A 21654-nucleotide genomic window follows, 5' to 3' on the forward strand; every position below is an offset into this window, starting at 1 on the left:
CAGCTGTGGTGGTGGCTGTGCTTGGTGATGTTAATGGGGATCCAGGGATGTGGAGATGCAGGTGCTGTTGGGCCCCCAGGCAGGATGCAGGCTGGTGGGGCTAGGCTCTCAATATAACACCATGCTGTATCTGCTTAGGACTTGGGAAATGTTTGGGACTGAGCATAAGCTTCCTCTCTGGAGCAATACTGTTGTGTGGTCTCCAGGCAGCTTCCTATGTTAGTCTCAGGGTGGCCCACAAGGGTCAGTGGGCTCCCCCATGGCTAGGATTGCAGGAGTCTGCTGTGAGAATGTGGACTGCTGGGGATCTCTCACCCTTTCCCCACTTTGGGGAGCCTCTCCAGGCTCCCAGCTGGTCCTGGTCAAGGAGGCTGCCTTGCTTCTCTCTTCTTCCTTGCTTTAAATGTTTCCTGTCATTTCTCTGTTGAATTCCAGTGTTCTCTTTTAGATGATCTATTCAAAGTGTGATTATCTGTTGCTATTTTCGTTCTTCTTTGTGGAGGAGGTGAGTGCTGGGTGCCTGTAGTCAGTCCTCTTGAAGCCCTTAGTCACCTATATTTTCTGTTAGAGTTTTTTTTAAAATTCTTACATTTAAGTATTTGATTCATTTTGTGTTAAGGTCTGCATATAGCATGAATTAGGGGCCTAGATGCATTCTTTTGCATGTGGATAGCTAGTTGTCCCAGCACGATTTGTTGAAGACTATTCTTTCCCCACTGAATGGTGTTGGCACCTTTGCCAAAGACAAATTGATGATAAATATATGGATTCATTTTCTAGACCAGGGGTCCCCAACCCCTGGGCTGTGGACTGATACTGGTCCGTGGCCTGTTAGGAACCAGGCCGCACAGCAGGGGGTGAGCAGCTGGTGAACAAGCATTACAGCCTGAGCATTACAGCCTGAGCCTGTCAGATCAGCTGCAGCATTAAATTCTCATAGGAGTGTGAACCCTATTGTGAACTGCACGTGCGAGAGATCTAGGTTGTGTGCTCCTTATGAGAATCTAACTAATGCCTGATGATCTGAGGTGGAATAGTTTCATCCTGAAACCATCCCTTCAACTGTCCATGGAAAAATTGTCTTCTACAAATCCAGTCTCTGGTGCCAAAACGGTTGGAAGCCACTGATCTAGACTCTTGATTCTGTTCCATTGATCTATATGTCTGTCCACATTATCTTGGTTATTGTACCTTTGCTGTAACTTTTGAAATTGGGAAGTGTGAGTCCTCCAAATTTTTTCTTCTTTTTCAAGATGACTTTGGCCATTCTGTGTCCATTGCAATTTCATATAAATTTTAGGATAGGCTCATTCACTTCTGATAAGAAAGGCGGTTGGAATTTTGATAAGAATTCAACTGAATCTGTAGATCACTTTGGGGAATATTGCCATTTTAACAGTATTGTCTTCTAATCCATGAACACAGGATGTCTGCATTTACATAGGTTTCCTTTAATTTCTATCTATGATGTTTTGTAGTTAACCTTAGCTTATTTGGTTAAATTTATTCCTAAGTATTTTATTCTTTTGGGTGGTAATGTGACAATTAAGAAATTGTTTTCTTAATTTTATTTGTGGACTACTCATTGCTAGTAGATAGAAATTTTTTATATATTCATCTTGTATCCTGGAACTTTGCTGAAATAATTAGCTCTAGTAGTATTTTTGTAGATTCTTTGAGTTTTCTATATGTGAGATCATGCCATCTGCAAATAGAGATAGTTTTCTTTCTTTCTTTCCAATCTGGATGCCTTTTTCCTTTTTCTTGCCTAATTGCCCTGACTAGAACCTCTAATACAATGTTGAATAGAAGTAGTTAAAAATGAACATAGCAAGTCTGTCACCATTAGGTATATGTTAACTATGGGTTTTTCATAGATTTCCTTTATCAGATTGAGAAAATTTCCTTCTATTAGTTTGTTGAGTAGGTTTACCATGAAATAGTATTGGGTCTTGTGAAATCCTTCTTATGTATCTATTGATAACCACACTTTGATAAAAGCTTCAAAAATTAAAGTTTTTGGCATTCTGAGGATGCCCTGATTAAAAACTTCCAGCTGATTTTCAACCAAGTACAACCAAAATTTAGAGATTTTATTTATGTAAAAATTCAATGCCACTTAGTATACTTTAGTTGATTTCAAAACTAATTTTCCAATGGCTCAGACATTTTGGAAATCTAATTGATGATGGATAGTAAAGAGAAAAAGTATGAAGTCATACTGAAGCATTGAAAAAATTCAACATTATCTTTATCAAAAAATTTTGTAGTGCGTATATATAAAATACATGTAAACTTTAATAAGTACAGCTGCTGCTTCAATTGGTAGACTATCCTGGTTTATGCTATTGAGTTATAAATTATGTATGCACCACAGTCCATTCAAAATACATTTTTGCTCAATCTAGTAAGAATATGTTTTATCACAATGCTATAGTCTACCAAATTTGTATTTATATTACCATTGCAAAAATAAATAATTCTATCCTTGATGCCAAATTTTTAATTGAATTTACAATAATATTTACAATAAATGTTTCACTTTTGGCAAAATGAACATTTTAAGACTTAATTAAATGAAAAAAATCGAGGCATTATGGGAATTAACTGATTTTATATTTGAATCATCTAGTGATACTGGTATTAAGCTAGGCATCATTCAACTGTTTGCAGTGTACTTCTGCTATTAATTTACCTTTTGTCCATGCATGAGAAAACTTGGAATCAAAAATGAGCAAAATTCATTTAAGGGGAGAATCATTTGATCTAAATGAAAATTTGTGCTTTTCAGAGTGATAGGTAAACACACCTTCTCCAGCTGCATATGATAAATCCATGTCTTTGGGTGCAGTCTTCTTAAGATAATTGTTAATTTCTGAAGGAGATGCTGATGTTGCTTCTAATTCTCATGTGATCATACTATCACAGAGGTAGATGGTAAATATAAACATTCTGTGCAAGTTGTGTATCCATCATCAACTTTTTTGTGAAATGGAAATTTGATTATTTAATTTTCATTAAATTTTTATTTTTTGAGCTCATTGCTACTGAAAGGATTTACTACAAAATATAAAATTGTTGCCAAACAATGAGATAAATAGTTATAGATTCACATCATATAATACATGGGAAAACCAAAATATCAAGAGCATTTGGGAAACTTTCTTTTCATTTTCATCTTTTGTTTGCCCTTGTATTTCATGTAGACCAACTCCAACAACTTTTTGCTGACTCTTCCAATTAGTGGTCTGAATGCTTTGTGCACTGAAAAGGCTGTGGCAATGGCCATGATATAACAGGCGGTCAAGAGTGACACATACTTTTCCCACAACCACCCAGTAGTTAGCTGGTCCTAGTCACTGGCATAGGAGTGTACTTAGTTTTATCAGTGAATACTCTGCAAACCAGTTTTGAAAGGGATATGTTAATTACATCGTATCATAAAAAGTTGGAAAAGAGATATGAGTATAGATGGCCATCTTTCAATGTGTTAAAATGAGAAATCTGTTCACTGCACATGAGTCTCACACACCATTACCTGAAACTGTGGTGGAAGGTGGAAGTGCAAAGTGGAAGTCTACCAAACCTATCTCAGCTCTTTTTAATACAATTGTTAATACTACTTCATTATAAGATGAAAATTCCAGGACATATGCTAAACAAGATAGGATGCCAGGAAAACAGATGTATATTGGGACTGTCCTTGGCAAATCAGGATAAATGGTCTCCCTACCTCTAATGGTCTGTGGGGAGCCCACTGGAGTAAGAGAGGATAGGGAGAAGGGTTGATCATATTTATTCCTCTCCTTCATGTTTATTCAAAGACCTGAAAAGGATCAAACATTTCTTTGATGCCTACTGGGATCTAGACTTGTTTCCATGGGATACAGTGACTTTCTTTAATCTTTTAAGTAATCTATAGAGAAATCTTTACCCCTAAACTGAGAGTCCTGAAAAGGGAGGTTACACGTAAATGGAGGTGGTAACATGCCTACAATCTACTTCAATTTTTTATTCAAACTGAACCTCCTGAGCTCCTGAAAATAAGTAAGTTTTTCCTCTCTATCCCTCCTGTTCTAAGGGTTGGTAGCAACTCCCTGCTATTGCTAATCTTTGGGGTGCATCACTGTACCCTGTTAGACTTCTCAACTCTTTCATCAACTCAGTAATCAATTACCTGTATTAAATTCTATGTTTGAAATTTTGGGAGCAGTATTTTTTAATTTAATTTTACTTTAAGTTCTGGGATACATGTGCAGAACGTTTAGGTTTGTTACATAGGTATACATGTGCCACGGTGGTTTGCTGCACCTATCAAACCCATCATCTAGGTTTTAAGCCCCACATGCATTATGTCTTTGTCCTAATGGTCTCCCTCCCCTTGCCCCCCATCCCCTGGAGTGCTGTTTTCTTGATTGAACCTTGATTGATTCAGATATCCTTCCCTATTTCCTTTTTGTCATAATTCTTAGGTGCTTAATGTTGCCCAGTTCATCCTATTATAGTGATCTGTTTAGTGGGATTGAGCCGTCCCCTCCTGGGTTTTCTGTATTTTATGCACTTCATCCTCCATCTTCTATCAACATTTGCTACATTAGTGTCCCATTGCAATGTTTTCCAAGAAAACAGCTATCTATTTGACATCCACTTGTGCCACAGGGTTAGGAATGATAATGGATTACTGCATGTCCTTCTCAGTATTCAAACACTGCACAGAAATGTATGGCCACATGATGCTCTACCTAAAAGAAGTCCCAATATTAGAATTTCAGGCTTTTCCTGGGAATTCCTAAAACTTCACCAAGCATATAGTCACTACATAAAGTTGGTCTTTTCTGCTGGGAGACTTCCATTTTCTCAAAATGACCAAAATTTTGGCAGCTGAAAATGAAACAAGATGGGTTTAGAGAAACGATAGATTGAAAACAGCAGAAGTGTTTTTTGCACTTTTCTGAAGTGGACTTCCAAGCAAGACCTGCTGATTAACAGAATAGCTAAGTCTTATTCTTTAGGGGTATACATGTAGGATGGAGGAGGAATTTGGGTTTCATGGCTGGGGAGAGGGCAGGGATGGGCAAGTGGAGAAATGACAGGGCAAATAGTTTGTGTTTGAGCTCCCAAGCAATCAGGCTGTAGGGAAAACTAGAACAAAGATAAAGGCAGAGAAAGGAGAGGGGTAGGAAAAAGGCAGGAGAAAATGCAGGGCTTTATGAATCCTCAACTGCCTCCAGGCTACAACCTGAGAACAACGGAAACCACTCTTCACCTAGGAAGTGATAATGACCACAGCACATTATATGTAGCCTTGGCCGCCTTCCTCCAGGATCATCCTCCTGCTAAACAGCCATCCAGAATTTTTCTAGAGGAAGGAATAATGTCAAACAGAGTGACCCACAGTGAGAAATTCTTCCAATGCTCTAAAAGCAGTCATTACCCAAAATAGGCATCCAACATGTTCATTTATGACTTGCCATAAATACTAGCATTAGCAAGACAATATTATCCTCGTATGAGTTGACTTTATTGTGCTTCAGAAAGTCACATCATAAATATCTATGAACATGTTATTTCATCTGCTCTCATAATTTGTCTCTTCCAACATGGTTCTGGCCAATTTTAGAAGTTTCCATGTAAATATATAAAAATAATGATAGGAAAAAATGAAGACAGAGCAAAAAGAGGTCAAGTATCACATTTAGTCCACAAATATTATGACAGAATATGAAATTGTTTTATGGGTGGCTAAAGCAAACTTTTTTTGTGTGTGGTGGTGGTAGTGAAGATGATGTTATGTGTATGTATATTATCACCAGTCTAAAAAGAAAGGATGCCCAAATAGGGAATGGAGCAGGCATCTTTAGAACCTCTTTTAATCTCTAGTTAATGATGTTGTAAACCAAAAATAAAATAAAATTCTAAGCCCCCCCGCCGCCCCGCCCGCCCCCCACAACCAACCATCTGAATGGACTTACTCCTCAGCCAGGGCTCTTAACTCGTAACCTGAAAGACTGGTTCAGTCCATGAAGGGAAGTGGGGGTCAGACATGCCTCATTATAGTCTTGTCTCCGGCATTAACATCAATACAGATTTTAAGTCTGATAGAAACGTTTTACAACCTATTCTCTCGGAAGCCTGCAAGTTAAAGCTTCATCTGCATAGTAAAACTTTGGTCTCTACCACCAAATGTCTCTTTCTATTGATCCCAGGTCTTTAGACAAACTCAATCGTCAACCAGAAAATGTTTAAATTTACCTATAGCCGGCCAGGCAGGGTGACTGACGCCTGTAATCCCAGCACTTTGGAAGGCTGAGGCGGGCGCATTACCTGCGGTCAGGAGTTTGAGACCAGCCTGGCCAACATAGTGAAACCCCGTCTCTACTAAAAATACAAAAATTAGCCGGGTGTGGTGGTAGGTGCCTGTAATCCCAGGTACTCAGGAGGCTGAGGCAGGAGAATTGCTTGAACCCGGGAAGTGGAGGTTTCAGTCAGCCAAGATCGCGCCATTGCACTCTAGTGAAACTAGGCCTCACAAAACCTAAAAAGTTAGCACCAGGTGGCCCTAGATAGGGTCCCACCCTGCCTCAATAGTGTCCCACCCTGATAGGGTCCCACCCTGCCAATTCCGGGAAACAACCTCATGAGGTCCCACCCTGCCAATTCCAGGGGTCTCACCCTGCCTCGAAGTTCCCGGAATCATCAACTCCAGGAAAGAACCTCATAAGGTCCTGCTCTAACCAATTAAACCAAGACCCCTTGCTCAGGCTATAGCTAGACCCAATCATTTTACGCCTTAAGCTTTGTTTGAATTTCGCGCCATAAGCTGTGTTTGAACTTGTGTTTGCCTATATAAACAGCCTGTAACAAGCAGTCGGGGTCCCAGGGCCAACTTAGAGCTTGGGACCCTAGCGCGCTAGTAATAAATAACTCTCTGCTGTGAACCTCGTGTCGGTGATCCTTCGCAGCGACCCCTGCCCAGGAGGGAATCGAGAGTTCGGTTCCAACATTTGGTGCATTGGCCGGGAAGTGGGGTCNTAGCGCGCTAGTAATAAATAACTCTCTGCTGTGAACCTCGTGTCGGTGATCCTTCGCGGCGACCCCTGCCCAGGAGGGAATCGAGAGTTCGGTTCCAACACTAGCCCGGGCAACAAGAGCAAAACTCCATCTAAAATAAAATAAAATTAAAAAGGCACCCTCCACCACCCCCGACCCCACCACTTCGAGTTGTCCTGTCTTTCTGTACCAAATCAATGTATTTCTTAAATGTATTTGATTGATGTCTAATGCCTTCCTAAAATGTATAAAAGCAAGATGCACCCCGACCACCTTGGGCACATGTTCTCATTCTCAGGACCTCCTGAGGGCTGCGTCACGGGCCATGATCACTTATATTTGGCTTAGGATAAATCTCTTCAAATATTTTACAGAGTTTGACTCTTTCGTTGACAATGTCCACCTTTATAAAAAGTTTGGTGGTGTCCTAAAATACTAGGCCCCGCAAATTTATGTACACGTAAATTTATCCTGGCACTTTAAGAGTGACAAACAAACAAACAAACCAAAAAACATAATTTTAAAACACCTCTGGAAGCATGCCATAAAAGAAAATTAATTGCAAAACAGAGTTGGTTCCCATCTATTGTCACTAAAAGTTATTCAGGTGAAAATGAACAGTTTGGATTCTAGGAAGGTGTTAATTAAGGGAGCAATTAAGGAAATTGGTTAACAATTATTGTTCACTTGAGTTTTCTAAAAAATATGCCTTGGGTATGAACTGTGATTCTCTCTTCTGTTCTTGAGTCTGGAACCCTCTCCTGCTCCCAGGTTACTTTTCCAGCAACCTGCAACTCTGGAGAGAACTATCCCAATGGCTTTGACTTCCACATGTGTTGCAAGTTGGGGATCAGACAGAATTCAGGTTGAGAAGGTTCAAGTCTATATTTTCAGGAGACACACCAGGAAGAGTTCAGCGGCTGTCTGAATGTCGGTCCATGTCGTTTAGGTAAATTGGTGATGGGGTAGATTAAAAGGGGACCTGTTTAGTGATTTGCTGGCAACTGTTCTGATTTCCTCCAGACTTCCTCTTGACAGCCGAAAGGAGATTCAATGAAATTATATCCAGGAAGGTACAGAAGTGGAGGTGGTAAGGGTATTGATTTGGCGAACACATGGGTTGAAGGGGAAGGCCTAGGTCTGAAAAACCTAGTTCTCCCTCCTGAGACCTCTATTTATAAAGATAGGAGATAAGACTTTGGAGACAGGTATGTGCCATATAATCTGCTTTGGAGATTAAGCAGCAACAAAGAGGGAATGAAAATGTACCAATCAGTAATGTACCATTTGCTCTAAAAGAAACAACTATGCCTTTTACTGCACCAGTTCCTCAAACATTTTATTTTTATTTCTTTAAATGATGGCAGCTCCAGGACCACATTGGATAACGAATATCAGTGACCAATACCTTTTTAAACGCCTCCTGCTGGAGAGTTTTTTCTCTCTTGTCTCCGTTTCAGGGGAAACTCAGCAACCTCTGGGCCTTTTTACAATGCACAATCAGGGGCTTATAAAGAAAGAACTGCTACAAGAGGTGTAGGTATTCATGCTGGGTATTCAGGGAGGCTTGAAGGCTAAAGGTGAGATACAGTGAACTTACGGAACATGGTAAGAAGGGTTTCTGAGATAAACACCCTTATTCAAATGCCAGAGACACACTGTTTCTCTAAACAGAAACTCTTAAGGCCCGGCAGTTTTTATGTTGGAGCAAAAGATTTGGGTCAGAACCAAAGTTTTAAAGACTTTTTATTGAAGAAGTTCAAAGATTCCTTGGCCAGCAGCCAAGTGTGGTCTGATTTGTTTGCATTTCCTCTGGGAACTCACAGGCAAGTGAGGAATTGGCCAGCCACCACTGTGAGGGTCACCCACACCCCTGTGGGCCTTTTCTCCCTGAGCAGTTCCAAGGTGGGGGAGGGAAGCCAGGGGGAATCAGATCCCTACAAAGGCCGAGAGTTCAGCAGCCTGGCCAAGCTGCAGTTCTTTCCTGGGTGAAGGAGTATCTCTCCCAATAGCTGCAGTATCTCTTCCAATACACCAAGATGGCATTGATTAGTTCACAAATGAGACCACTATGACTCAGGAAGTAAGTGAGAGGCATCAAAGGGAGAGGTGGGAAGTGAAATGTCACCTCTTCTTCCCTCCTCCCAGTGATGGTAGAAGGACCTGCTCCAGGCTGGGAGGCATCAAGCATGTGTGCTAATGGGCCAGTTCTCCACATTCAAGATCCCAGAGATGTTAAGTTTATCCAAAAATCTTTCAAGCAATCCTGTTGTTTGCAATTAACTCAGAGGGAGTTTTGAGAAATCTGTCAACTGGATGTAATTTTAAAAAGGGAAAATATATCTTTTACTATGGTTTTGGAAGTTTGAAAAGGAGATGCTTATGTAACCACACACGTGTACACACACAAACAGCATGAAGGTTTCTCCTCTCCTTGGGATTTTGATCACAGAGGTAGAAAATTAGGCAAAGTGTTAAAGGATATGTGATTGTCAGAAGGTGAGGAGTTCGAGGGACTGAAAGAAATGGGTCCCTGGTTCTGCTGGAGTGATGGGTCCCAGCAAGTGACTGATGCCCATCAATGAGCAGATTTCATGACCTCTTCTTCGGTGACCTGAAAATCTAAGAGAGAGTGGAGCAGGAAAGCTGGAGGTCACACATATATAACCTCGACAGGGGCAAGGGCTGAGTAAGCAGGAGCTCCAAGAGTGAAGATGTCTGTTATTGTGTTGAGCAGTAGGAGGAAAACAATTTCAATTCCTGCCCCTCCCAACTAAATGATAAGGGAAGGAGCCTCCATCCATATAGAATGAAGAGAAGTGCCCTGCTGAGTTCTGGGCATTTGAGTTTGTGGGATGACTAGGGTGTGGCCTGATACCTGAACTAGGAGCTGGTTGATCTCTCCAGAAGTGAGCTGCCTGTTGTCAGATTAGAGGCATGAGATCAGGGCCAGCCCTCACTTTTGCAGGGCCTTACATAATCCCTGCCAGGAATGGCCTTGTATGCCAGCACCTGTCATCCTGCCCTGTGCTAGGGGACCTGCAGTGAGGGGAACCTAACCCTTTAGGGAGGCCTGGGAGCAACAACTCCCACACAGGGCTGGGCTCCCCACATTCCTTTTTTTGTTGTTCATTGGCTGTAAGGTCCTTTTCTGAGATGAAACCTTCTTCCCTTTTCTCAAAGAGATCTTGGTTAGGGAAAGCTAAAGGGGTTGGTAGCTCTGTTCAACTTGCAACCACATGGAACCAAATGTACATGCTCCTGGAGGCCTCTCCCCTCTGTCCCTGTGTGTCCCTGGTTTCTCTTCTGCCTCCCATCTGGGAGTCTCATGGCTGGCTGATCTGAGCCTGGGTTCAACTTTTATAGATGTTGTTTCTCCATTGGCTAAAAGAAAGGAATGTCGCCTGGGGTGCTCTTTCTGCTCCCCTTTGCCTCCAGGTTCCAGGAGTAATCCTGCTGTACACTGGGGTTTCCAGATCATCCTACATTACTGGAGAGGAGGCCTTGGAAAGAAAAGGGTCAAAGAGAGACCTAGCAGAAGACGACATTTACCTCAAGGGGTAGGGACTCTCTCTCTTTATTCTTTATATATGGGTCAAATATAGTTCTGGAAATTATATCTCCAGATCAGCATCCCAGGTCATTGACCTTAGAAGAAAACTTTTAAACAGTTACTAAAGGTAATTAATTGAGAGGTGAGAAATGGAAAAAATGCAGCAATTGCCAGGACATTAGGGGCCAACTGGTGCCACTTTTCTCATGGTTCCCATGGCTCTTCACATTGGAATAACTGCCTAAAGATAGCCTTCAGGCACTTGCAGCTAGTGAGAATAGGGCTTGCCGACAGCCCCAGGGAGATGAAAACATGTGAAGGGTAGTGGGTTGGGCACATGCCCAGAGGTTGCTTCCTGAACACAAAGGAAGAAGAGGGGATGGACTCAGTTTCAAAACTGAAAAGGGCGGGAAGTAAAAACAATTCAGGCAGGAGTTACATTCTGAAAACCTCAGAATTTGAGATGCAAATGATTTCAAGTGGAGCCCTCTATACTGGGTCAGCAAACTTTACTGCGTCTAAATATCACCAAAGAACTTTTTAACTATGCAGAGTCCCAAGCCCCACCTCCAGAAATTTGGAGCTGGTAGGTTCGGGGTAGGACTCAGGATTCTGCCTTTTTTTTTTTTTGAGATGGGATTCTCGCTCAGTCGCCCAGGCTGGAGTGCAGTGGTGCAATCTCAGCTCACTGCAAGCTCTGCCTCTCGGGTTCACGCCATTCTCGTGCCTCAGCCTCTTGAGTAGCTGGGACTACAGGCGCTCACCACCACGCCTGGATGATTTTTTTGTATTTTTAGTAGAGACGAGGTTTCACCATGTTAGCCAGGATGGTCTCAATCTCCTGACCTCGTAATCTGCCTGTCTGGGCCTCCCAAAGTGCTGGGATTAGAGGCGTGAGCCACCGCGCCCGGCGATTCTGCATTTTCAATGGCGCCACTCCCCATCCCTGGGACCTCTGATGCAGGTGTTTCACAGTCCCCAGTTTCAGATCCTCTGTCCTATGTAATGCCTGAATTCCTTCTATGGCACACCCAGCCATGGCTATTGACTCTGCATCCTCAATGGGGCTGCAGGATGATGATGGAGTGGCCAGCCTCTGGCAGCCAGGTTGTCCTTAACATTTTGCAGAACCCACTTCCCCACAGAGGCCACCCCTGTTAAGAGGCTGATGAGGCTTCATCTCAGGAGAATGTTGAGGTGGGGGACACAGATGGAGCTTGAGGCTCAATCTAGGATGTGGTTCGGCAAAATGAGTCAGTCATGCATATAACTGGGATTTGCTTGATCTGAATCTAAGACCATAGAGCAGTTCCAATGTTAAGAAATTCTTATTTGTGATATTTTTGGAAGAAAATAAACTTTTATGTTGCTAATAAGGTCTCATGGGGGTAGAGAGGTGATTGATAAGGTATTGGGCTTCTTTCCGAGATAATGAAAATGTTCAAAAGTTGACTGTGGTTAGGGTTCACATATTAATGAATGCTCATACACTGACGGGGATTCATTCTGAGAAATGCGTTGTTAGGTGATTTGATTGTTGTGCAAACATCATAGAGTGTACTTACAAAAACCTAGATGGTATAACCTACCACACACTTAGGATATACAGTAGAGCCTATTGCTCTGAGGCTACAAACCTGTACTGCATGTTACTGAACTGAATACTGTAGGTGACTGTGACACAGTGGTAAGTATTTATGTATCTAAAATACCTAAACATAGAAAAGGTACAGTAAAAATGCAGTAGAAAAGATAAAAAGTGGTACACCTGTAAGGGGCACTTACCATGAATGGAGCTTGCAGGACTGGAAGTTTCCCTGGGTGAGTCAGTGAGTGAGTGTTGAGTGAATTTGAAGGCCTAGGACATTATTGTACACCCTTATAAACTATAAACAATGTACATTTAGGCTACACTAAATTTATAAAAAATATTTTTCCTTCTTCAATAAAATTAACCATAGCTTACTGAAACTATAAACTTTTAAATTTTTAAAAAATATTTTGACTCTTTTGTAACACTTAGCTTAACACACACATTGTACAGCCATACAAAGTGTTTTCTTCCTTTTTGTCCTTATTCTATAAACTTTTTTCTATTTTTAAAATTTTTACTTTTTAAACTTTTTTGTTAATAAACTAAGAAACACACACATTAACCTAGGCCTACAAAGGGTCAGGATCATGAAGACATCACCAGGTGACAGGAATTTTTCAGCTCCATTATAATCCTATAGGATGACTGTTGTCTATGGGGTCAGGTATTGACCAAAATGTCCTTATGTAGCGCATAACACATCACAATTCAAAAAACCATCGAATTGTACTCCCAGATTGGTACATTGTGTGTTATGTGAACTATATCTTTATAAAGCTATTTTTAAAAAAGGACTGAGAATTCCATAAAATGTTTCATTTGTTGGGGGAATGGCTTCATTATTTTAAAATAATTCTGATGGCATCCTATGATATTTGACTCAAATCAATAATGACTTATTCATGACTTTGTTTATATCCTGTTCTCTGTCCAGAGACCTGTTACTGGAGTCTGACACAATTTTGATCTGTAAATGCATGTCTCAATAGAGGGTTGGGCCTAACATTGAACCCCAGCGGGCTCCTGCTGAGTTGGCTAATTGGCTGACTCCCTGGGCCCACAGTGTGTAGTTCTCTGGGAGTCTCGATTTTACTTTTCATTTTTCTGGCTTAAAGCTTTTCCCGTTGAAAGCCATCAACTAAGATCTTCATTCAAAAGTTCTGAAGAGGATCACTGAGGAGTCATTTTTCAATTTGGAGGCTATTGCTCCATTGAATAATGAATAGGTTTCCCCTCTAAGAGACCTACAGTGCAGGAATGCCCAGAGCTTCTCTTCTATGCTGCTTGGAAGAACTATGGAACTGGAAGGATTCTTAGAGACCTTGTGCAACTCTCTGCTTTTGCAGTTGAGGAAACTGAGGCTTGGAGAGGTGAAGCATAAGGAAATCCCTGGCTAATGGGCAAGCTAAGATGAATCCTCCTGACCCATAGCTGGCTCCATGTTCTACATCTTCTATTTTCTGTGAAAGCTGGAAAGACAGCAAACCCCAAAATATCTATCTCCCTCATCTCCCCCAACCCAAAGCCAACAATCTATTTCTAAAACCAAGTTGTCACTATTTCTGAAACACAAAGTAGGGGAAGCCCCATCCCATGGCTGAGAGGAAATGTGACCCTCTCACAGGGAAGCCAGCTGCTGGGAGAGGTGGAAAGAGCCCAAGTCCCTCCTCGGGGACCAGCCCACAAGCTCTTCCTTCACCAGTGACAGAGCCTGAGAAAGCGCTTCTCTCCCTAACATAACCTAATTGCCATTTCCCCACTAGCCTCCGGCACTCACTCTGTGCCAAGTTCTGGCTCCTGCCCAGCTGCTCCTTGAGCTGGGAGCCAAACCCCAGACTCCCTTGTCTCAGGAACTGGTCCAGAATGGCCTTAGTAGTCAGCTAAGAAGAGCTCTGTATCAAGGCCTGGGAGGGCTGGCTGCCCAGACTCTGGCTGCCTGGGTGGGCTGCCAGGACCCCTCCTATGGACAGACCTGCCCCAGCTCAGCAAAGGAAGGACATGTAAGGAAAAGGCAAGGCTACCAGTGGAACTGCAGTGCTGTTTGGGGTAGGTGTGAGTCTTTTCACCAGCCAACCTCTCATTTTTCTGGGGCTGGAAGGAATTTGATGCCACCAGTATCTTAGAGCCACATGCCTCATTCTTCAGGAACAACTTCTTGGGATCCCGGAAGCATACAAGGTCTCCTGACACCTTGGACTTGTGTCTGCATGCCAGCAGATGAGGCTGGAACTAGGACAGAGTGTGAGCACGTGCAGGTGACCTCTTCAAAAACTTCTCCTCTGTTCCTTTCCTTGGGAGTAACACTGCCTGCTTTGTCCAGTGATGGACTCTCTTGAGCCTTTGAGGTTTAGTATTAGGATTGCCAGCATAGGTTGGTCAATTCTTTAATTTGATTTCTATGTTGATATGGTTTGAATGTGTGTCCCCTCTAAATCTTAAGTTGAAATGTAATCCCTGGTGTTGGAGGCGGGGCCTGGTGGAACGTGTTTGTGTCAATGGGGATGGATTCTCCATGAATGTCTTGGTGCTGTCCTTGCAGTAGTGAGTGAGTTCTTGCTCTGAATTCATGTGAGATCTGGTTGTTTAAAAGACAGTTTGTTAAAACAGAGGCATCTCCTCTCTTGCTCCTTTGCTCCCTCTCTTGCCATGTGACATGCCTGCTCCCACTTCACTTTCTGCCATGAGTAAAAGCTCCCTGAGTGCTCACCAGGATCAGATGTTGGCACCATGCTTCCTGTACAGCCTGCATAACCATGAGACAAAATAAACCTTCTGTCTTTATAAATTACACAGCCTCAGGTATTTCTTTATGGCAATGCAAGCAGACTAACACATATGTGGTAGCCTCTCTTGGCCAGTTTTCAAAGGGCAGGAAGAACATGTGGAAGTTGACCTGCACATAGAATGCAGACCTATGTGTGCTTCAGACACTTGGCTCACCTCTCAACCTTCGAGCCCCCACAAATAAGCCACTGTTTAGGGGAGGGTGACATTCATTCTCTGCAAGCCTCCACTTTCATATGTTGTAGCAATGTTTCTCTAAATTGAGCACTCACAGACCCTGAAAGTTCCCCTCTGCAGACCTCTAGGTGATGTCAGACCTTAAACGCATGAAGTTAAATTCTTTTCTTTCACCTGCCGTGCTCAGTCAGCATGAGTGATGTAAACACAAACTCAGAAACTCAGACTGAAGCCAGATGGCACCACATGGCTATAAGGTCATTCCCAAATGATGTGGAACATACTTACATTGATTTTAATTTTTTTAAAAAGTTGTCAGAAACAAAAACTTAAAAACTTATTTTGGAACTCATGGACTCCATCTCCCCCGCCCCCTTGCCCTCAGGACTTTCAGAGATTCATAGATGCTATTTTGAGGAATAGTGTTGTAGAAGATTCTCTCTCCCCTTCCCCTGCCCTTGCCAACAAGCAAGACCTCCCTCTAAAGAAATAGCATGAGCTGGGCCCACCTTCGGCTGTGGCTCATGTAGCAGGGTCAGATTAAACAAGCAAAATCCATTTGACCATTTAACTCCCAGTTGGGAGGGCCTTGGCAACCTTCTTCTCCAAGGCCATCTGATTCATAACTCTATTGTCAACATTCTGGTCCATTGTTGGATAGCTCCTGTTAGTGCAATGTTTTCACAGCTAAAGTTGAATTTTCACTGATTGGTTTCGGTCTTGACCTCTGGGATCATGTTGAATTAAAAAAAGAGAAAAGTCCTAAAAATATTGGGGCAAGGCTGGGCACAGTTGGCTCACTCACATCTGTAATCTCAGCTCTTTGGGAGGATGAAGTGGGAGGACTGCTTAAGGCTAGGAGTTTGGAGACCACCTTGGGCAACATAGTGAGACCCCTGCCTCTACAAAAAAAAAAAAAAAAAAAAAAATTAGCCAGGCGTGGTGGTGCACACCTGTAGTCCCAGCTACTCAAGAGGTTTAGGCAGGAGGATTGCTTGAGCCCAGGAGTCTGAGGCTTCAGTGAGCTGTGATCATGCCACTGCACTCCAACATGGGTGACAGAGGGAGACCTTATCTCTAAAAAGTAAAAAAATTAAAAAAAGATATTGAGGCAGAGGGCACATAGGCCTGATTTGAGCTCTTTCCTTTTTTAAAATATAAATACATGCAGTAAGTTTATTGGAGCAGCCAATGAATATGCTGATTTGATTCTAAAAAATGTACAGATGGGAGAGGTGAGAGTTTGAAGAAGCACAGATGGAGAAGTCTTTTCATTTTGTCACTGAGAAGACACCTGGAGTTACTGAGGGTGTCAAGACCCACAGATGCAAACACAGAGAAGAAGAGTGGTACAGACACATGGCAGGTGGCAGCTGGCAGGGAATGTGTTTCTGCAGGGCTCAGATACATGAGGAAGGACACGTAGAAAAGGGCTTGGTGAGGATTTCAGCACAAGTGTCCTCCTGTGGGGACAGAGCTGAGTGTTCAGGGATGGTTGAAGACCCAGTGATGTTTCCAGATGACTGATGCAAACTGCTCCCGCCACTCCTCAGCCTTAAAGAATGTCACTCCCTTACTTGGTTTGCTGAATCAGGCATTGCTGTCTGAAGTCTGTGTAGGGCTAGATCAATTGAGCCATCTTGTACCATTGCTTATTTTGAAATTACTTTCCCATCATTTTGCAAAACGATGTTTGTTATTGGGGACCTAAAAATGCAGCTATTCTAACTCTACTTTTGTGGGTTCTCATATTGAGAATTTTGTACAGAGCTCTGAGCACAAATGCACATCTAGAGTCCTGCTTTCCAAAGCATCTGCTGGCCTCTGTCACATTTTTTTCAGCCAAAACAGCCTTGCAGGGCCACCAGGTGATGTGGTTAAGAGTCCTCAGCATAAACCAATAGGACTGTATAATGAGATGCTAGCTTTGGTCACTAGGTTGTTATGTAAAATATTTGAAATTTGTAGGCCTTTCAGCTGCTTGATGAAACTCAAGAATCACTTGATTTAGATGACAATTGTATGTTTGAAATGTGCACATGGGATTGGTTTTGGCTTTGTATTTTTAGAAGAGTTCTTGTGCCCAGGTAGCCCAGCTCCCCACTGGTTGCTGCTGCTAAGTCTGGAGGTCTTGGATAGAGAGCCTCCTGGCTCCCTCAGCAGGGAGCCTAAGGTAATAGAAAATGTTTTGCTCCATACTCTGCCATTGCACTTGGTGAGATCCACTGGTGGAAGTGCTGATCCTTCCTTGACCAGAGCAGAAAGGACCCAGTTTCCTTAGAGACTTGTGGGCTGTCAGAACCCAACTCAGCCTTCCTCCTACATCGTTGTTGTGCTGTGGCCTGCAGAGCCAGGAGAGAACCCACCACCTTCTTTAGCTGGGGATCCTGCCTTCTTCCCCACTGTATCTCACACGGACAGAAGACAGGTTCACTCATTCCTCTTGGTTCTGAGTTGGTCCACTTAATGAACAATGAACCTACTTCTAGAACCATCTCTTGAACAAGAAAACAGTCTTTGGTCAGATAAATATATCAAGGCAAACCTTGAAGACTGCATGAGAAAATCCAGCACTGCTGGACTGGTGCCTTGCAGGCAGGTGGGAAGGAAGGGGAGCCAACTGCTTGTAGTTCCCACCAGAAGTGCCAAATGAGCAGCCATCTCCTCAGCCCAGGTGTGCACAGGGCATCATTGTTCAGCCCTTGAGTTTGAGTATAGGGCGAGGCCATGTTTGTCCAATATGGAGAATAGGGGTTGGCCTTACTCCTCCATATTCCATACTGAATAGCCTTCCTATGAACTAATTCTGGCTGCTGTGGCTGAAGAACGTAACTAGATGGTTTGCTCTGATATTGACATGACAGCCAGCTGAGGCTGAATGGCCAGTGAAGCTCAGTGGACATTGTTTCACATCTCCCCACAAACCAGCAAGAGCACAAAACCTCTTGATGCTCCTGCTGGAGATAGACCATGGGGTGTGATGAACCATATGGCTGCACTAGTATGGTATTTTTGCATTATCATTAGAAGAGAAGCACAGGAGGATGGGAGGAAAGGCAAGAGGAGCAAGTCTCTTAATATGGCACAGTGTTGAAAGGAAGTACATTGTTCTGGTGTTGGTTAAGACTATGATGAAAAGACGTCAGAAGCTGCACTGTGAAAGCAAGGCTGTGACATTTGGAGAAGGTGGTTTGTGTCTGTGGGCTAGCTCCCCATTGACCATCTCACAGATCCACCCACTTATGCTCCCCTGAATCTACTTCCCCTTAGGGTTTGAGGGCAGAACTCTTGCTCTTCATTTTCTTCTTCCTTTCAATCCTGTTATTCTTAACACTGTATTTAACTCCAAGGAATTTTATTTTGAATCACAACTCTAAGATCTGTTGTTTGGAGGGTAGTTTCAATTTATTAATGAACCAGAGAAAACAGCACAAAATGACTGTGAAAGACCAAGAAAGATGGGTAGGGGTTCATTCTGCCTGATTCTCCTGCGCATATGGAATAAAGCCTCCCTGAGCTCCATGCCCCTTAGATAAGGGAAGGCTGGTCCTGCAGAGGGAGCACAGTGTTTTTCTGTTTCTGTGTTGTGGATGGAAAACTCTCTCTCCCCACCCCCAATGGAAAGTTTCCCTCTGCAGGATCATAAACCTGAACATCTAAGACCTCAAAAAACACCTCTTTTTATTATTATTATCATTTTTTTTTAGAGACAAGAGTCTTGCTCTGTTGCCCAGGCTGGAGTGCAGTGGCATGGTCTCAGCTCACTGCAGCCTCCATCTCCCAGGTTCAAACAATTCTCCTGCCTCAGCCTCCTGAGTAGCTGGGATTACAGACATGCGCCACCACGCCTGGCTACTTTTTGTACTTTTAGTAGAGATAGGGTTTCATCATGTTGGCCAGGCTGGTCTTGAACTCCTGACCTCAGGCAATCTGCCCACCTCAGCCTCCCAAACTGCTGGGATTACAGGTGTGGGCCATCACGCCTGGCCAAAAAGAAGACTCTTGAAACACAGTTTTCCAATTGGCAGCTATACTTTTTCACACCTTTGGATTTGACTTTGTCTGAAGCAGTACATTTAGAGACAGATTGCAAACCCAGTCCATTAGATTCTATTGTTCTTTTCTCCTATGCTGCTTAATAGTCTACATCCAGGTTTATCCCCTCATGCTCAGAAGACAAAATATTAAGACCTTAAATTAGAGATTCCAAAAGCATGAACATCATCTCATCTGGTCCTCACAACAACCCTGTGAGGCAGGCAGGTATCATGGTTCCAGAATGCAGAGGACACAATCCTAACTGGTTAAGCTGGAAACCAAATCCATGTCCTCTGTCTCCTGGTCTAGTGCTCCTCCCACTCCATGAGATGAACTGCACTCACTGTAATGAACAGAACACCTTTTCTGCTTGGAATAGATGAAATGTCCTTTGGGCTTGCACACATGTGATTTTAAGTAGAAACCTTGCTGGAGAGCGCAGAAGAAAAACACACCTGAGCTCAGTTCAGCATTAGAATCAGCATCGGAGGGATGAACAGGACAGAACATGGACATCTTTGACAAGGGTTTCTGCTTATGTTCTTGATTCTCACCCAGATCATGGTTGAGTGCTGTAACTTTAAAGCAGCAAAGTCCAGGAGTGGGGAAGGCATTTAAAGGACTTTCTCATCTAGCAACTTATTGATTCCTTCACAAATCCTCTTGAGGTTGGGTCTACAGTCTCCATCCAGACTATAAAGGGTAGAGAGGAACTCCACATTGGCAAAGTGGTTAAAGACGTGGTTGATGCGCCCATGGGTCCTGGGCGTCAGGTGCCGCTGCACCAGTTCATGTACCAGGTCCTTGCACTCATGCAGGAGATTGGAGAGCACATTCCTATCGAAGGTGTATTCCACCTCATAGAAGCTGACGATGGTCATGGCGGTCTGGTTCAGCTTCTTCCGGAACTTCTCCACAATAACAAGCTCCTCTTGGCTAAACTGGTTGTTTCGGTAGAGGATCCCGATTTTGATCGCCACCTTGATTAAGTCTTTCATGATCTTGTGGGCTTCCTTCTTGTTGTGAGTGTGCTCTTTGGTGACTTTGTAGAGCTCATCAAAGATTTCACTGCTGGTGTCATCAATCAACATGTTGGCCACAGTTTTGCTGGCTATTTTGCTCAGAATCTTCTTCTGGGCTTGAAGAGCAAGACTCTTTGAACTAAAAACATCAGGACCTATGGTAAAAAAACATATAAAAGTTTTAGAATTATAAGAACTGTCTATTACTTTTCCACAAGTAAAACACACTAACTTGAACTTATGCTCTCAGAGCAAAAACTCATGTCTTTATATCCCCTAACTCCCTAACTAAACCCCACCCCAGCCTGGTTCCCCCACTTTCCTCTCCATGTGACATGCTTGTTTACCCTTTCAAATCCTCTAAACTGTGCTTATGCTCCTTCCTCTGCTGGAGGTCATCTCCTCTTATCCAGGCCAAATCTTACATTTTTAGACCTACTTCATTCATAAAGCCTTCCTGATTCTATTAGCTCACAGAGAACATTCTACCACTGCTCTCACACTGGAAACCATTCAGCTTCGCAAACTATACAGCAGCAAATTATTGCTTAATTGCAAGAATGCAGCTCCATTGTCAACCCCATTCCCAGGGCAGACATGGATAGTTGATCATGACAGTCATTTTTGACTGAGTCTCAGAACCCACATATCATTGGGCCTAAGAGGTATTCTTTTGCTTTTGAAATATTGAAAATTGGATGGGTCTTTCAGTTACTGTTGCCAGGTAGCTGTTGTGCTGTGGTTGTTATTACCTGTGTGCACATCAATTTACACAAAAGTTGTCAGAGATTTGGGAGAAAGTCAAGAGAAATTTTTGTAAGAAATGTTGCCTCCTGAATACACTTGATGGCATAGAGAGTTGTACTGTGAGAACACACACATCAATAACTCCAAATCAAAGATGCTACAGATGAGTAGTACTCCGAAGGTGAAGCAGCTTAGGAAAACCAGACCCAATTTATTTTGCTGTTATTTTCCACTTTATGAATGAATGAGAACAATATATGTTTAAAAAATCCACAATATTATATGCAAATAAGTCTAAAAATCCTCTTTCAATAAGTATAAATAAAAATTCTAAATAATAAGAAAGCAATGGTTCATAATTTATAGCGTATTTTTTTTCTTAAGAATGCATAAAATGGCATCTTACAATTGATGGTGTTTTGATTTGATGAAATACTCTACAAGGCCACCAATTAGCTGGAGCTGACATCTGAAATGAAACCCACTAGCCATTCTCACTCTACAGTATGTATGCATATTGTTCTTATCTTCCCAAGGAGATTCAAATTGTCCAAGGACAGAGGCAATGTCTCCCACAGCACCTAGCTCAGTTCTGGGAATAGGGAATGGTGCTGTTGAGTAAAATACCAGAGAAATGCAGAAGAATAAGAAAGTAGTAAAATACAGTGTTCTACTAAGTATTTTAGTAG

The 21654-nt window shown here is 42.6% G+C and overlaps 1 protein-coding gene across 3 annotated transcripts in view; it reads right to left on the reverse strand.

The window, feature by feature from the left end:
• Positions 1–18544: 18544 nt before the first annotated feature.
• The window catches only part of TNFAIP8L3 (TNF alpha induced protein 8 like 3), a 48138-nt gene continuing 45028 nt past the window's right edge, over positions 18545–21654 (reverse strand). For all 3 annotated transcript variants that reach the window (XM_025390369.1, XM_025390370.1, XM_025390371.1), the window contains one exon: positions 18545–20373. In XM_025390369.1, the coding sequence (XP_025246154.1) occupies positions 19811–20373 (563 nt within the window). In that variant the 3' untranslated portion in view covers positions 18545–19810. The remainder of the gene's footprint in view (positions 20374–21654) is intronic.

The sequence above is a fragment of the Theropithecus gelada genome, chromosome 7a (genome assembly GCF_003255815.1).
Source record: "Theropithecus gelada isolate Dixy chromosome 7a, Tgel_1.0, whole genome shotgun sequence".
NCBI classification, from domain to species: Eukaryota; Metazoa; Chordata; class Mammalia; order Primates; family Cercopithecidae; genus Theropithecus; species Theropithecus gelada.